The sequence below is a fragment of the Anolis sagrei genome, chromosome 1 (genome assembly GCF_037176765.1).
Source record: "Anolis sagrei isolate rAnoSag1 chromosome 1, rAnoSag1.mat, whole genome shotgun sequence".
Lineage (NCBI taxonomy): Eukaryota > Metazoa > Chordata > Lepidosauria > Squamata > Dactyloidae > Anolis > Anolis sagrei.
Genome location: NC_090021.1, coordinates 170,021,360 through 170,039,909, shown reverse-complemented (window position 1 = coordinate 170,039,909; position 18,550 = coordinate 170,021,360). Strand labels below are relative to the sequence as shown.

General features: G+C 39.3%; 1 protein-coding gene across 21 annotated transcripts in view; it reads right to left on the bottom strand.

The window, feature by feature from the left end:
- The window catches only part of MAP2 (microtubule associated protein 2), a 395,260-nt gene that overhangs the window by 19,124 nt on the left and 357,586 nt on the right, over positions 1-18,550 (bottom strand). For 14 of the 21 annotated variants that reach the window (XM_067470260.1, XM_060782323.2, XM_067470268.1 and 11 more), the window contains 3 exons: positions 16,805-16,993; positions 12,222-12,372; positions 9,203-9,546 (listed from right to left, as the gene is read on the bottom strand). In XM_067470260.1, coding sequence (XP_067326361.1) covers positions 9,203-9,546; positions 12,222-12,372; positions 16,805-16,993 — 684 coding nt within the window. The remainder of the gene's footprint in view (positions 1-9,202; positions 9,547-12,221; positions 12,373-16,804; positions 16,994-18,550) is intronic. The other 7 variants (XM_060782357.2, XM_060782384.2, XM_060782452.2 and 4 more) reach the window with 1 other exon arrangement.

Below are 18,550 nucleotides of genomic sequence, written 5' to 3'. Positions count from 1 at the left end.
GGTTGCTGGGATTTATAGTTCACCTACAAAGATCATTTTGAACCCCACCAACAATAGAATTGGGCTAAACTTCCCACATAGAACCCCCATGAACAACAGAAAAGATTGTTTTCTGATGGTCTTTGGTGACCCCTCTGACACCCCCTCATGACCCTACCAGGGGTCCTGACCCCCAGGTTGAGAAACACTGGATACTATAATACTTCACAATAACTATGTTAAGTTGTGGGATGAACTGAAGAAGAATATGCAAAAGTGAGAGACTGTGTATATGTCTCCATGGGAGAGAAGCCCAGTATTAAAAATGAATGTGTTACTTAGAATGCTGTTTGTGTTCCAGAAGGTACTGATTACTTCAAAAGATTTATTTTTCAAACAATGGGAGAAATATACATAAATTTATCTTTCAAAGGAAGAAACCAAGTGGAGATTAGAATATTGCAAGGCATGAAACAATGAGGATTGGGTTTACCCTGTTCTTTAGTGTGGTTAAGGAGGCGGATATTGCTGTTCAAAAAACATACACAGCAATCAGCTTAAACCCTTGTGCCGGCAGGACTGAAGACCGACAGGTCACAGGTTCGAATCCGGGGAGAGCACAGATGAGCTCCCTCTATCAGCTCCAGCTCTCCGTGCGGGGACATGAGAGAAGCCTCCCACAAGGCTGGTAACACCTCAAAAAAACATCCTGGCATTCCCTGGGCAACATCCTCTCACACCAGAAGCGACTTGCAGTTTCTCAAGTCGCTCCTGACACGACAAAAAAAAATATATCCACAGAACAGAATAGTGAATTGCCATACTCTATCTAATGAGATCCTGAAATCTGTAGTTTATTGTAGCACGGGAACTCTTATAGAGAAGGGCAAATATCTCACTAAACTACAAATCCAAGAATTCCAAAGCACTGAGCTATGGCAGTTAATGTGGAGTCAAACAGTTATAATTTTGCTGTGTGGATACACCCCAGGTGAGGCTTCCCTGGTGTAATAGTCCTGCTTCATCCACTGAATTTTATAGGGTTCTAGATGTAATCATTTTCCACTTGTAACCCTCTTGCATTTTTACACTACTGCTTCTATTTTAATGAAACGTTCAGTCTTCTTTTTTACTACAAAAAGACCATCAAACAGGGAAATATGAAATATCTGCACATTGTCATTCGTTTGGCAATGCTAACAACCTTCCAGCTAAACATAACAATAAACGGCAAACAGGAAAAGAGTTCTTTTTGCTCCTTGCAAGAACCCCAAAGCCTAATTCATAGATAAAAAGAGATGGGGCTCAAGTCTGCCTATAAACAGAACTACTTTTTCCTTGGGATGCTCATTTGGTGAGAGAAATACATTTCAAGGGCACTTTATTCATACTTCACACATTTCACAGTTAAGCACTAGCTGTGAAAACATTTCAGAGCTGCGCTTCTTCATCTCTGACAGAGCATTGCTTTTCACTGCAAGCCTTGAAAGAAGCAATCACCTTAAAACACTGAAGAATTGGGGTTACCTTTGGTGAGGCTGCTGAGTCAAAACTTGTACCTTGCAATTCATTTTCCTGGCTCACATGTTAAATGTCAAGTAGTAATACAGCGGGTATTGTTTTCCCCTGCTATCATAGATGACCTTGAAGGTTGTTAATAGTTCTATACTTTCAAAGGGTAATTCTCCTTTTTAAAGCCAATATAAAACATACAACTGGAATGTTAAAAGTGGTTTTCTTCCCTATATTTTCCTTGCTTACTAGTGCAATATTCTTGACATCTTATGCAACTGGAGTTATGAGCCTGATATATGCAATCTCCGGAAAGGTTTATGAAAATTCATGTACACCTCAGGGGTTATTCTCTTCTGAATACGTGTGCATAACTTTCAATGCTAATATGCTCCTCAGGGGGCCAATTCTGACATTCCTGTTGACTCCAAAGTCTTTTGGCAGTAAACAGGAGACGGCACAGTCAATAGGACTTAGGTTTACTATCCACAGAGGCAGAAGGCTACAGACCATTTTTCTGTATTATACATATAATTTACGACATTTATATGCCGCCCTTCTCACCCCGAAGGGGACTCAGAGCGGCTTACAAGATATATATATATATATATATATATATATATATATATATATATACATACATACACACACACATATACCATATATTAAATTATTAGCATAGTACAATATCAGCATTATATATTACTATCAGCATTTATATATTTACATATCAGCATTATATATTACTACTAGCCATCCCCTGCCACGCATTGCTGTGGCCCAGTCTGGTGATCTGGAAAATAAAGTAATAAGAAAGTGTTGGTTTCTAATATATGTAATTTCTTTCTGCTTGTGGGTAAGCAGTATTTCTTGTAGTTTCTTTGTCAGTGTTGATGTGGAGATTGTCTGGTTTGCCTATTCTGGAACATGCAACATATCGTTGTCCTTCTTTAGGGGTCCCTTTCAAATCTACGAGACTATATCTGTGTGCGTGTGAATCATATACATCGATCTATTTCTATGGCTGGATGGCTCTTTGTCAGGAGGGCTTTGATTACATTTTCTTGCCCTGGTGAAGGGAGTTGGACTGGGTGGCCTTAAGTATTTTCTGTTGGTCATGGGGGTTCTGTGTGCGTAGTTTGCCCCAATTCTGTCATTCATGGGGTTCAGAATGCTCTTTGATTGTAGGTGAACTATAAATCCCAGCAACGACAACTCCCAAGTGTCAAGGTATATTTTCCCCAAACTCTATTTGTGTGCATATTTGGGCAAATGGAATATTCCTGCCACGTTTGGTCCAGATCCATCATTGTTTGGGCCCACAGTGCTCTCTGAAGGTAGGTGAACCACAACTCACAAACTCAAGGTTTACATTTGGGCATATTGAGTGTTTGTGCCAAGTTTGGTCTTGATCCATCATTGTTTGAGTCCAAAGTGCTCTCTGGATGTTGTTGAACTACAACTCCCAAACTCAAGGTAAATGCCCATGGAATCCTTCTAGTGTTTTCTGTTGGTCTTGGGAGAACTGTGTGCAACGTTTGGTTCAATTCCATCGTTGGTGAGGTTCAGAGTGCTCTTAGATTGTAGGTGAACTATAAATCCCAGAAACTACAATTCTCAAATGACAAAATCAATTTTTTGAGTGAAGGACATACATTGGGTTGCTAGGTGTCTTGTGCCCAAATTTGGTGTCAATTCATCCAGTGGTTTGTGAGTTAATTACATTTTTATTTATATAGATATTGTACTATACCATTATATTGTAATATTATTAGTAACATTACATGTAATATAAAAATATATTTATATCGTATTATTAGTATTATATTGTATTACATTATAATATTATAAATATTATATGTATATACAATATATTATATTATATTATATTATATTATTAGCATAGCACAGGGGACAAGGTAGAACTGTCCCCTGGCCCCCTCTCTCTTCACTCTTCATACACATACACACACATATGGAGAGAGAGAAGAAAGTATCACTTATCCAAAATACATATCAAGAGCAAAGTATTTTAGGTTCTGTTTTCTTCATAGTGGATCAATATTAAAACAAGGACACCAACCAGATTCATTGCTACATTGAAGGATCTCTTTTACTGATTTCTGAAAATATTTATTTACTGGAACTTAATTGGTTTCTAGAAATCTTGAGCTTCAAGTATAATTTGATCTAACATTGCACAGTGGTTAAGAGTGTGAGGCCCTATCTACACTGGGTGAACGGTGAAGGGCGATGCAGAGGGACGAGGTGGGCATGGCTAAGAAAAGCTTTTCCTGAAGGCCACGCCCCCAGTGGCCTTCAGGAAGAGCTGTCACTGCTTAGCCACACCCACCTCGTCTCTCTTCATCGCCACCAGAGAAGGGAAACTGCGAGATTTTAAGCAGTTTCAAAATCCCACAGTTTCCCTTCCCTGGCGGCGATGCAGAGGGACGAGCTGGGCGTGGCTAAGCACTGACAGCGCTTCCTGAAGGCCACTGGGGGCGTGGCCTTCAGGAAAAGCTTTTCTTAGCCATGCCCACCTCGTCCCTCTGCATCGCCCTTCACCGTTCACCGCCAGCCAGGGAAGGGAAACCGCGAGATTTTAAAACTGTTTGTTTAGGCTTTCTGACTTTGTCAACGTTACTTAATGGTTCTGTAGGGAGGGAGGGAGGGAGGGAGGGGCACTTTCCATTAACGAAGCAAATGAAGCTATTCGGATTTCTGCCATTTTCGATCTTTTTTTCAAGAAAATTTCAGAAATTATTTCAAAATCAAATCGCCAGTGCCCCTTACATCCAAAACGAGTTTAGAAACATTTTTTTCTTGATCACCCAAGCCTACTAAATATGCCACAGCCACTGAAATAGGAAAGTATGAGTTGTTCTCACAAGGCATTTTCCTACTGAGTAACTTCTACATGTGATCTATTCTAGACATTTCCCATTTCCTATCCTTCAGTATACGGCATATCACTGGCAGCTAATCATAGAAATTTGAGGTAACAGAAGGAGCAATCTAGAAAACTATGATGACAGAAATTTTGTTAGGTTTATTATGGAAGGAGCTAGGGGAGCCAAATGCATAATTACTATTCTCAGCAAAAACCACACCTTTTGATTGTTAATGGTCCAAGATGTACTCCCATAGTCACAATACATTTAAAAACATCCTGAATATATGCATATTATTTGAGAACACAGAAATGCTGGACCACTCTAACAACTACCATGTCAGGCTACACAGAGAAGCTACTGAAACTACCATGTCAGGCGACACAGAGAAGCCACTGGGACTATGGCACAGCTGGTTGGGAGTCAGCTGCATTAAGATCACTACTGACCAAAAGCCAGCCCGGGTCAGAGTAAGCATCCAACCAATTTGTGTAGCTTGCTGTCGACCTTTGCAGCCCGAAAGACAGTTGCATCTGTCAAGTAGGAAATTTAGGTACCGCCTACACAGGGAGGCTAATTTAACTAATTTACGATGCCATAAAAATCTCCAGCAAACCTGCAAAGAATGAGGAAGTACGTCATTGGGGTCACAAATGGACAGTGAAGCAACAGCTCCCCTGGTGGCCAGAATACCCTCATGAAAAAGCTGGAATGTTAAATTGCCTCTGTGTCTGTCTATATATGTTGTGTGTCTATGGCATTGAATGTTTGCCATGTATATGTACATTGTAATCCGCCCTGAGTCCCCTGTGGGGTGAGAAGGACAGAATATAAATACTGTAATAAATAAATAAATAATCCAGAAGCATGTGGACAATTTCAACATGAAGGAAGAAATCATGAAAATGAACAAAATCTGGCTACCAGCATTTAAAAACTCTAAAATTATAACAGTAAATAAAGAACAAAACTCAAACACGGGGGAACTGCAGACAAGAAAACAATCAGGAACAGCGAATCACCTCTCAACAAAGGATGCCCCCAGGCACTAACAGGGCACACCTAAAAACTGTCAGACCATCAAATGCTAATCAAGGTAGCCAATTGAAACATTCACACCTAGCTCCAACAGACAAGAGTTCTTTCTCCCACCCTGGACTTTCCACAGATAAATAAACCTAGTTTCCAACAGACCTCACAACCTCTGAGGATACTTGCCATTGGTAAATGTAAAGGTCTTCCCCTGACATGAAGTCCAGTCGTGTCCGACTCTGGGGTGTAGTGCTCATCTCCATTTCTAAGCTGAACAGCGTAGACACCTCCAAGGTCATGTGGCCATCATGACTGCATGGAGCACTGTTACCTTCCCGCCAGAGCGGTACCTATTAATCTACTCACATTTGCATGTTTTCGAACTGCTAGGTTGGCAGGAGCTGGGGCTGACAGCAGAAGCTCACACTGCCTCCCGGATTCGAACCTGCGACCTTTCGGTCAACAAGCTCAGCAGCTCAGCGCTTTAACCCACTGCGCCATAATAGATGCAGGCAAAAGTCAGGAGATAATGCTTCTAGAACATGGCCATACAGCCCGGAAAACCTACAACAGCCCACCCTGCATATATGCTGATAATAATAATAAAAAAGTATACATCCACTTGGAGTTAGGGATACAGGATCCTTGTAAAAGTGGAAATAAAACACTTAAAAAACAAACAAACCTGAAATATCACTTCTCTGGAAATCTCAAGATCTTCCAGTGTAACTCAATAGTCAAGCTTCAATGAAAGTTAACCATAGAATAGAACTGGACATCACAGAGATTCCTAAGTGACCATATCAATAAAATCCAGGAATAATCAATTCTGCAAAAGTTAAGTCTGTGGGCCTACTGGAAGTATCTGGATCTAAGATACACCCCGTCTTTCAGAGCTGCCTTTGCCAGTCTCACCTGTCACAAAAACATGATAGGGTATTTCTTTATTCTTTATACTATACATAGATTTTAGGCGAAAACTCATTCAAAGAGAAAATAATACATGGCATAGGATCAGAATTATCTCTTTATTTTCCTTGGGCCATCTTACCAATCATTACAATTGCTGGCTTGCTTTTAAATGCCTTTCCTTGCAGTATTTTTTTCTGACAGAAAGCACATCAGACTCCATCTGAAACGCGTCAGATATGCCCAAGAGCAAGAAGCCTTCAAGTTTTGCCAAAAATTGATTCTTTTTATCCAGAAACCCCTTAAGAAGAAAAACACACACTTCTCTTCTGCTGCAGTATAAGATATACAGTCTCTTTTGTCTGGAGCCCTAGGTAAAGCCAAATAGAGACTTCTCGAGAGACAAACCGCAACCATGGTGACAATGCCATATTATGATGTGTACTTTCTCGGAGACGTCGAGGGAATATGCAAGGTTCTTTTTGTTCTCTGCTGTGTATGAAATCAAAATATTCACATTCACCTGAATTATGCTGAAGTTTTTGCCAGGATGAACAACTGCAGAATGTCAGTGATTTGGTTACACTATCTACATAAATAAAAATGCAATGTTCGTTTGTGGGATTCACAGAACTCAAAAACCACTGGGGCAATTGCCACCAAATTTGGACACAAGACACCTAACAGTCCAATTTATGTTCTCCACTCAAAAAATTGATTTTGTCATTTAGGAGTTGTAGTTGCTGGGATTTATAGTTCACCTACAATCAAAGAGCATTCTGAACCCCACCAACGATGGAATTGAACCAAACTTGGCACACAGTTCTCCCACGACCAACAGAAAATACTGGAAGGGTTTGGTGGGCAGTGTCCTTTGGATTTGGAGTTGTAGTTCATCTACATCCAGAGATCACTGTGGACTCAAGCAATGATGGATCTGGACCAAACTCTACAATAATACTCAGTATGCCCAAATGTGAACACTGGTGGAATTTGGGGAAAATAGAATCTTGACATTTGGGAGTTGTAGTTGCTGGGATTTATAGTTCACCTTCAATCACAGAGCATTCTGAACCCCACCAATGATGGAATTGGGCCAAACCTCTCACACAGAACCCCCTGTGGGCCATAGCAACATGTGGCAGGGGACAGCTAGTCTATGTAAATAAAAATGTAATGTTCGTTTGTGGGATTAACATAACTCAAAAACCACTGGGGGAATTGACACCAAATTTGGACACAAGACACCTAATAACCCAATGTATGTCCTTCACTCAAAAAAATGATTTTGTCATTTGGGAGTTGTAGTTGCTGGGGTTCATAGTTTACCTACAATCACAGAGCATTCTGAACCCCACCAACAATAGAATTGGGCCAAACCTCCCACACAGAAACCCCATGTGGGCCACAACAATGCGTGGCAGAGGACGGCTAGTTCATAATATTTTTAAAATGCAGATCACTACCAGATCAGATGATTATAAGGCTAAGACACTTCTCCTTGACAATGCCAGATGCCTAGGGACAGAGATTTTTAAAACATGTTGGGAACTATTTTAAAATGCAGCATTCAACCTGCAGTCTCTTGAGATACAATTTAGCAAGAGATGATTTGACTGCTGATTTAATTTGGCTCTATCTGAGCTAAAATACCTTTTCTATCATGAAATACCGATCGTTTATAATTTGCCTTCCTATTCTTAAAGGATACATCTACACTATAGAATTAAGGCAGATTAGCTCCACTTTCAGGGCCATGACTCAATGCTGTGGGAGGTGTAGTTTTACAAGATCTTTTATCTTGTCGAAAGCTTTCATGGCTGGAATCACTGGCCATGTTCTAGAAGCATTCTCTCCTGACATTTTGCCTGCATCTATGGCAAGCATCCTCAGACCTCACAACCTCTGAGGATGCTTGCCATAGATGCAGGTGAAATGTCTGGAGAGAATGCTTCTAGAAAATGGCCATATAGCCCGAAAAACCTACAACAACCCATCTTTTATCTTCTCTAAGGTGTTTTCAATAATTTTGTATCTAGTTTACTCATGTTTCTCTATGTTTATAATTTGTTCTGGTTTTAATGTATTGCAAACTACACTAAATCTTGATATTAGGGGAAAAGCAGAATATAAATGAATAAAATAATAAAAACAAAAAAAAACGCAAAAAATAAATTCTAGACTTATAAGTGATGAAAGATGTATACATTTTTTGGAACTCTCTGTATGCACACACACACACATTTGTGCGGCTAGTTAAGATAATCTTGCTTTGTGTATGGCAAAAGTTTATTAATTGACAGGATGTATTCACTAAAATAAAAATTTGGAAAAAAAAGAAAACAAGAGAATGTATATATATATATATATATATATATATTCCTGATTTGTATTTTTCACTACATTGAATTAATTTTTCTGGGCTACTTTTCTGAGCTCCAACATGTGCACATTTGTGTGATTTTCTTTTGCTTGGAGAAATCCAATACAAAATTCTAAAAGTGTGAATGCTAAAAGTGTAAAAGTGCTCTAGCTTGCATATTGGTTCAAGACGCACTAATGTGGCCAGTTCTTCTCCAAATGCCAGGTACATGAAATTATCCAAATGAAATGCTAGCGATGGTGTACGATTTCCATTAAAGTAGAGCAGCCTTCAACTCTGTTACTCAAATGAATCAGAAGAATCCAAATTCTAAGCAAACTCTGTATCTGAAGAATTGTATTGAAAGGAGATTCAAAGAAAGAGGCCCACTTTTTCAGGAGAGCCATATTGGTTCATCTTTCCCTTAAAACCATTGTTATAGGAAAAAAGAGCACTTTAACAAAACTTGTGATGCTGTTTACAACTACTGGGGTAACTGTTAGTTTGAGAGTCTTACCTGTCCTCCTTTAGGTTGATATTTGATATTGTCTGTTGACCCGATTTTGGACCTGACATTCTTGAGATCAGGCAGTGGCTGGTTGATGAGTCGTAGTTGCTTCGGGGTGCCTGGCGATTTTGGAGGCGTGCGGATGATAGCGACTTTCTTCTCAGTGGGGACCAGAATAGCAGATCTGGGAGTACCCGGAGTGTGAGGGGTTCTAGAATAGCTAGGGGTGCCAGGAGTGCCTGGAGTACGGGAGGAATAGCTAGGCGGTGTGCCAGGAGTGATGGCAGTGGATCCTGGAGTAGTTGGGGTTGATGTGCCACTCTTTCCTGTCCGGCTTCTAATAGGCTCTGATCCTGTGTAGATAATGTATGTATTTATTTATTTACTGTTTTATATCCCACCCTTCTCACCCCTAAGGGGATTCAGGGCAACTCACAGAAAAGGCACGATTTAATGCCACATATACATACATAAGATAAAACCAAACATATACATTAACAGATGGACACTGAAACCATGATGCTCAGGTTTTCATGGAACACTGTCCTCATAAGAGTAGCTACATAATTTATAATTCTATCCTAGTTATATTTCACCTGGTCTTGTCCAGCATTATTTTAAAATTTTAACTATTACATTGGGCCCAGCCACTGGTTTTTAAATGTTATTGTGTTATTGTCGATGTTTACTGCCTATTTTTTGTTTATGAGCTTTACTTTATTGTTTTGTATTACTGCTGTTTTTTTTTTTTTTGCTGATGTATTGTGGGCTCGGCCTCGTATAAGCCACACCGAGTCCCTTGGGGAGATGGTAGCAGGGTAGCAGGGTATAAATAAAGCAGGGTATAAATAAATTATTATTATTATTATTATTATTATTATTATTATTATTATTATTATTATTCTATTGCTCCCTCAACGTTCTTGTCCCAGGAGTCCCCCCCCCCCATGAAGGTTTGTTTATTTTCCTGTCTCTCTATGAGTTCTGCCTTTCAATTAGTTCTGCCCCCTTATCTCACCCAGAGTTTTTTAAAAATTGATTTTATGTACATACGGCCCGCTCTCTGTCATTTGTTTGGTTTCTATGCTCTGTGTATACTGTTTTATATATTTTGATGTATTACACTTTAATGTTGTGTTGTTTATTTTACTGCAATTTGTATTTTTATATTGAAGTTGTTGTTCGGGCTTGGCGCCATGTAAGCCACTCCGAGTCCCCGTTGGGGAGATGGTGGAGGGGTATAAATAAAGATTATTATTATTATTATTATTATTATTATTATTATTATTATTATTATTATTTAATAGTGCTTATGGACATGTTATACGTAGAAATAATTAGGAAAATATAAGCAAAATGATTAGTCCGCTTGAAAGCTTTCTGCCCTCCCTAGAGATATTCAAATCACAGTTGCTACTTCCACAAGTGGGAAGATTGCCACAGATTCAATTGGAGCCAATGCACTAACAAAGAAATCACATGTCAACTGTTTTGAAAAAGGCTGTTCATTTAAGTCTAGCAGAACAAGGGAGCAAAATAGAGGAGGAAATAACAAGATGCCACCAAAGTTAGTTTTAAAAAAATGTCTAAGAAAGGATTCAAAATGAAACTGTTATAATAAATAATAAATAATATTTATTATTTATTTACTATATTTATATCCCACCCTTCTCAACCCTGAAGGGGACTCAAGGCAGCTTACAGCAGAGGCAAAATTCAATACCTTAAACATTTCAACAATTAAATAACATTTAGTTGAAATCTAAACTAGGTTAAAAGCAATTAGAGATATCTAGGCCAATCTGAGGCATAGTATAATGGAAGAAAAACTCCCACAATTGAATGGTACAGGTTGAGTATTCTTTATTTGAAATGCTTAGGACCAGCATTTCAGAAATAGAATGTTGATGAGACCCAAGTCTCAACACAAAATTGATTTACGTTTCACACATATATATCTTATACACATAATCTGAAACTAATTATATATATTTTTCATAATTTTGTGTGAAAAAAAGTTTGTACAGACTGACCCATCAAGAAGCAATGGTTCTACTATCTCTGTGGATGATTTTGGAGAATTTAAATTTTGGAAATCTGGATAAAGGATGCTCACCATTTAGGTGCCATTTAGCCATATCCTTATCTTCTAGCAATCTATTCTCCATACTCACCTCTAGCAGCCCAATCGGTATCAACACTCACATTCCATCTAAGTCCCAGAGCCCTTCCAGACAGGCCCTATATCCCAGAATCAAATTAAACTGGATTTTTTGAGTTCCCACTGCCAGATAATCTGGAGTAAACAGAAAACCTGAGATCAATTCCTGAGATATAGAACCTGTCTGGAAGGGCCTCCAGAAGAGTTGATTGCACTATAATCCATATGAATCTTGGATGGGATAATGTGCAGCATAGACAGTGCAGGAGAGCTGAAATGCAGAGCTCTACATTAATGTTAGTCATACAGGTTATAGGAATGGCTGACCCTGTCTAACTGCATGTCTGAGTATGCCATAGTATGTGGATACGTTGTGACTTTCTATTAGTAGCCTAAGGATGTGGAGAGTTCTATGATGCTGACTGACATAGATGTTGAAGAGAACATTTGAAGGTTATAGGTTAACTGGGAATCCTTTCACACTACACAATAATAGCACCATGATGCCACAGGCTTCATCGTGTGGAAACTTCCTAAGGTTCGGAAGTTCAGTCAGAGACAACCTCTCTGGTTGAGGGTTCCAAAGGCCAATCAACTGTCAAACTTAGGATTTCTTACACATAACCATGGCAGTTAGTAGAAATATAACTGCTAAAATTATATAGGATGAAAAGGCATTGGAATGGTGTCTAAGGACGGGAGATAACAAAGGAGGCACTGTTGATTTTACGAACTGATTTGAATGTATTGACCCAAACTTATATATACATGGAGATTAGCTAACATATCTACATACAGGCAATCTCCCAAACCCATGAAAATGAGGATCCAGCAATTTTAAGGGAGTGTTTAGCAAAAGACACATACTGGTGGTCCGTCGTACTGATGAAATACTGCTGTTCAGGGAGAAAGAGTTCTCATCCCGTTCTCTGTCTGCTGATATGCCTCTCCGGGTGGGAAGAATAGAAGAAGGTCTTGGTAAAGAGGAACGCTTTTCAGGACTCTTGAGTATTCCATCCTAGTAGAAATGAAAGGCAATTGTTTTGCTTTAAATGAGACATGTTTAAAAAGTTTAGCATTCAAGGTTATATTTCAGTCAACATCAGTCTTCTTCCAGCAGCCCCTTTAGAACTACGTCAAGTCATGGAAGATCAGATTAAGATGGTTAGTTGAACTTCCAAAAGTGCAGTCACCAAGAAAGACATGCTTCACCTAGGAGAATCTAATGTTTACTTCATATCACTTGAAGCAGCCATTAGTAAAAAGTGTTAACAAGGACTTCAAAGCCAGTTGAATAGAGAGCAGAGAGCACTTTGGGGTGTGAGGATGGATGGAAGAATTGCTGGCTTAATTTTAACTGTGTCAGGAGCAACCCAAGTATTTTTATATTGAAAGCATGAAGTCAAAATCACACCATCATGCTCCAGACTGAAACTAATTTTAAAACTAACTCTTCCTCTCTTACATACATAGACATAGGCATAAAGGCATGAAAAAGCATTCTTGTGCTACTGAAGCAAAACAGTGTAATCCACAAATTGCTTGAAAAATTGGTATACTTGTGTTTCACCTATGGAACTACGTTCCTGTGCCTGTGACAGGCATGTAGCCGGGGTTCAGCCCCCCCCCCCCCGAAATTCTCATGGTGGTTCGTGAAAAGGCCTTACTGGTGCATTATTTAAACTGTTATGTTTATTCATATCATGATCTGATCACCATATTCAATATACCCCATATGCATGGGGGTATTGGGGTAACAAAAGGTTTGCTAGGGTAGACCCTCTTTCACTCAGACTCAGCCCCCCCCCCCCCCAAAATCGAAATCCTGGCTACAGGCCTGGCCTGTGAGTACAGTTGGTTCTCCATGTCCATGGCTTCTGGATCCAGACTTGAAAATGTTTTTAAAAAGATTCCAAAAATCGAATGTATCTTGATTTTTCCATTTTATATAAGGGATGCAATGTTACTACAAAACTGTATATAAGAAAAGTAGAGTACCCATGGATTTTGGTGTTCGTGGAAACAACTGCAGACTTCACTGTAAACTCAGTTCCTAGGTTTGTGGAGCTGAGTTGGAGTCTGACAATAGTTGCTAAGAGACGTGAACGTGATGCAATAGATAATACTATTCCATCCATTTGTTTGCTGTCTCCAGTCAAGCAGGTTTGGAAAGGCATTTGAGAAATGATAAATATGCCACATTACTTTAACCAGACATTATAGTGACATGATTGAAGACATCACGGTCAAACCATACCTAACTTGTACCACATTCAGCTCTCAAAACTAGCATCAACTTCCAGCTCAAATTGGATGTACTGTGAGTGGGATCTTTGGCTTTAATCTAAGTCTGGAAAATTTAAGAGATGGAGAAAAGGTCTAATTACTGTATGTACTCGAGTATAAGCCTAGTTTTTCAGACCTTTTTTTTAGGCTTTAAAAAGTCCCCCTCAGCTTATACTCGAGTCAAGGTTATTTATTATTTTACTCTGTTATAAATACATAATAAATGCATTATTATTATTACGTTTATTATTTTACTTTATTGTTGTTATTATTGCATTCATTATTTACTCTATTTATTATTATTGTTAATATTTCCATTATATTACTCTATTATTATTATTACCTTTATTATTTTAATCCATTTATTTTTATTGGAAGGATACAAAAACACATTTACATTGAAGAAGGTCAGAATGATTTAATCAGAGTTGGGCAGTCTTATCTTAAATATTCAAAAACATTTAACCTCTTGATAAAATTAATGTAATTTTATTTGTATCTATTTTTATTTTGAAATTTACCAATAGCTGCTGCATTTCCCACCCTCGGCTTATACTCGAGTCAATAAATTTTCCCAGTTTTTTGTGGTAAAATTAGGTGCCTTGGCTTATCTTCGGGTCGGCTTATACTTGAGTATATACAGTATGTTATAGGAAAGGGAGCAGCTGGATGTGTTACCTCTTGAATGCAATTTCCAGAAAGACGGACTAGAATACTTTGCACATATGGAAAACCACTGTGATCAGTAGTGAGGAACACCTTTTGAACACTCTTCCTTTTGATTCAAGAATGCAAAAACCCTGCTGAATTTTCCTTATTATTTTGAAATTCTTCTAAAATGGCCTTGGGCATGTCTACACTGAGATCTTAATGTGAAGGGTACCTTGATCAGCTCTGTGGTGGCAAAATACCACATGAAGCTGAGCTAAGGTAAGGCAGGATTAGACCACCTTAAAGCATCCTTAAACTCTGGGAACTTTGGATCCATGTAAACAGTTGGACAGATTCCAAGATGGCACCAGACACAATTGTTTACATTCCCATGCCATGGTTCCTGGGCTCTGATGGGCAGGAGACATCGGATAGTGCTTATTGTCCTTTCACATTCTCTGTATTGCAACAGTCTCCATGTACAGCATGAGTCTTGCCAGTCAACAGTTGCCTGGAGTGACATTGGTTGTGGTGACAGGGTGATTAGGGAAGGAAGAGGGGTGAGAAGCATTCAGTAGTTCTGGACAGTTGCACTTCTCTCCCATCTCCACAGCACTAGTGTGTGTATGTGTGTGCCTGTGGAAACCATCCTGGGGCTAACTGGCTTTGGCGTAACTGGCGGGATAGATCTTCCCGTTGTACTGTTTTCTCTATTGCTCTTTATTTCTTTGGTTTTATAAGATTTGTTTCAGAGATTTTATCTCCAATAGTATGTGTATTTCATGAGGAAGGAAAGAATTGTTTTGGGTAATGCTTAAAGATGTAATTGCTCAAATATGTAATTGCTCACCATTTTTAAATATGCAGAATTGTCTATCTCAATTGAAATGTTCAACAGATTCACTGCTTCTAATATTGTTATTTCCACTTTTAAAAATTAATAATTTTGATATCATCTACCAGTGGTTCTCAACCTATTGTCGAAGGCTTTCATGGCCAGAATCACTGGGTTGTTGTGGGTTTTTTCGGGCTATATGGCCATGTTCTAGAGGCATTCTCTCCTGACGTTTCACCTGCATCTATGGCAAGCATCCTCAGAGGTAGTGAGGGTGCTTGCCATAGATGCAGGCGAATACCTCTAGAACATGGCCATATAGCCCGAAAAACCTACAACAACCCGGTTCTCAACCTGTTGGTCCCCAGGTGTTTTGGCCTACAACTCCCAGAAATCCCAGCCATTTTTCTAATTGTTAGGATTCCTGGGAGTTGTAGGCCAAACATCTGGGGACTCAGGTTGAGAACCACTGATCTAACGGAATAATAGTGACCTTGCTTTAAAACAGATGCCACGGTGGGGCCATCAAGAGTCCCTAATTAATTAAATGTTCTTTTCTTTATTGTCAGGTCACATCAGCATCTGATCAATCCCTTGAACATGAGAACAAACTGGCATGTTCAGCAACCATTGCTTCAGCAAACAATTACAGAGACAGATAATCAGCAAATTGACTTTCTGTTACACCTTTATCACACTTTTTCTGATGTCCTATACTATATTAACTGATCCTGTTAATTTACTCTGTTCCCATGATATTTCCTATGCCGTTATACATTGTTATCCACCTTACTAAACCACTTATCCTTTAACTAGTTCATGTAGTGGTTTTCCTCCCCCCTTCCTCCAAAATTAGTCTGCTGTTATTGTTGTTGCCAGCTATTATTGTTATGTTGTTTTACGCTGTTTTATGTTGTCTAAATTGTTTTGCTTTGTTTTTAATTGTATTCTGCCTTGGGCTTGGACCCCATGTAAGCCCCCCCCCCCCCCGAGTCCCTTTGGGGAGATAGAGGCAGAGTAGAAAAATACTTCTTCAGAACCTCTGATGCCATTTTAGAGCCCAAGCTTACACATCCTGCATATCCTGTTGAATTTCAATTTATTTGCATGTGTGTGTGTGTGTGTGCATACCCACACACTCCATCAATATGCATGGCATTTTGTCTGTTATTGTTAAAATGTTTTTCACACAAATTCTTACTGGCTTTATTGAAAAGGAATTGTGAAAATAATACCTCCGCAGATCCATATTTGAAAATCAGGCAAGGAAGGCTGGCAGACAATCTCTGACCATCATCCTTCTGTCCCATCTAAGTCTCTCCCACACAAGACCTTGCCTTGGTTCTATGCTTGAATTCCATGTTAAGTGTTAGGCTTTATACCCAGACCTCAGAAACTGCATCAGGCTCCACCATTCACCTGGCTTTCTCTAGGCTTGTGTACAACAACTCTGCCCATTGTCAGTAATATTTTGTAAAATGGAACTTAACACTATGACAACAGTCTATCAACAAAGTTGGATTTTGCTGTTGCCTGCAATTCACTCAAGTAGTTCTTAACAGATGTTGCTGAAGCAATGTGGAGTGAGACCTCATGGAAATGGCTCTGGAAAGCTATGGAAATTCACTTTTGGTCTTCTCTGAGCACGATACTCTCTATGCTACCTCCACTGCCTTACCTGAGCATCTGTTTTTGAATATGGCAAGCAGTCTCTTGGGCCCGCTGAAGAGGGCCGCGTAATGTAATTGTCTGTATCAAGCAAAGCAGCTTTTTTAGTAGTAATTAATGAGCAAGCTGAGCTGGGTCTTGGAGGAAGCAATGACTTTGCTCTAACTTTTGAGGCAGGAATCTTTGACAAAGAAGACGTCTAATCATGAGGAAACAAACAAAAGAAACACAAAATGAGGGTGAACAGTGAGGCAAATGGAGAACGCATGCAGTATGGAAAGTAGACCACAAAACAACACTTAAAAAAAAACGGAACACATCATGTGTCCAAATGATATTGTACACATGAATATAAGGCTATTGCATGGCTTGAAGAAGTCGATTAACTATTTTCAATTTCAAACATCGCATTTCATAGTCAGACCAATTAACTGCTTAGCTGAGTTCTATCTATACTTCCTTGTATCAGTTTCCTGCCATCCCAGCTCTATTTCTGGAGACCCTTTTTCACGGGAGGCCTTCAAGGTTGACTGGATGAGAGACTGGATGACAGACCTTCAAGGTTGCAAAGAAAGTTCCACACAGCCATATAACCCAGAATATCAAGGCAGAAATTCCCACAATATCTGGGTTGTTTTAGGTTTTTCGGGCTGTACAGCCATGTTCTAGAAGCATTCTCTCCTGATGTTTCACCTGCATCTGTGGCAAGCATCCTCAGAGGTGCCACAACCTCTGAGGATGCTTGCCACAGATGCAAGCGAAACGTCAGGAGAGAATGCTTCTAGAACATGGCCATACAACCTGAAAAACCTACAACAACCCAGTGATTCCGGCCATGAAAGCCTTTGACTATACATTCCCACAATATCTTTTTGAACTGGGTTATCTGAGTCCACACTGCAGATAATATGGGATTTTATTTTATTCAGCTGTGCGGAAGGGGCCTAAGGATAGCACAGGGAAGGGTTAACACCCCTGTGGTGTGTGTTTTGCTGTCTGTGTCCCTGTTAAGAAGGTTTCACCTCACTTTCTATCCCTGAGAGAATTGGATTTTGAAAAATATGGTTTCTTGTGGAAAAAAGGAGCGATTCCACACAGCTCTACATCTCAGAATACAAAGGCAGAAAATCTGCTTTGGGTTATCTGAGTCCATACTCAGATAATGTGGGATTTTCTGCCTTGATATTCTGGGATATAGGGCTGTGTGGAAGAGCCCCAAGATAACCCAGTTCAAAGCCGATATTGTGGTATTTTCTGCCTTGTTATTCTGGGAAATAGGGCTGTGTGGAAGGGCCCAAGGATTGGCAAGAAAGCATCAGTGGAGACAGCTTTTCCCCATGATACCGAATTCCAAACCCTTTTATACCAGAGGTTTAAACTAGATGCTGTAGGGTTTTTCTAAATGCTGGCAATGTCCTGCCTGGTCTCTAATAAAACATCCTCAGGTATTATTGTATTATTTTCTTTTCTAGCTGGATGGTGGAATACCATAGCACCCTTGGTCTGGAGTTGGTACTATTAAATTTATGGGCTCAGCATTTTTTCTGATGCAAAACTGAAAATATTTTATGATGGTGGTGATGATGATAATGGTTGCGGTTACAAAGTTTAAGAAATGAAAATGAAATAAAGACTAAGACACAAATCAACAAAGAGACATGAATCAGAATCTCAAAATTTCAGACATTTTCAACATGAACCATTTTGCCTTATTACCAGACGTAGCTATGACTGAGCACCTTGGAAAATCTATAAC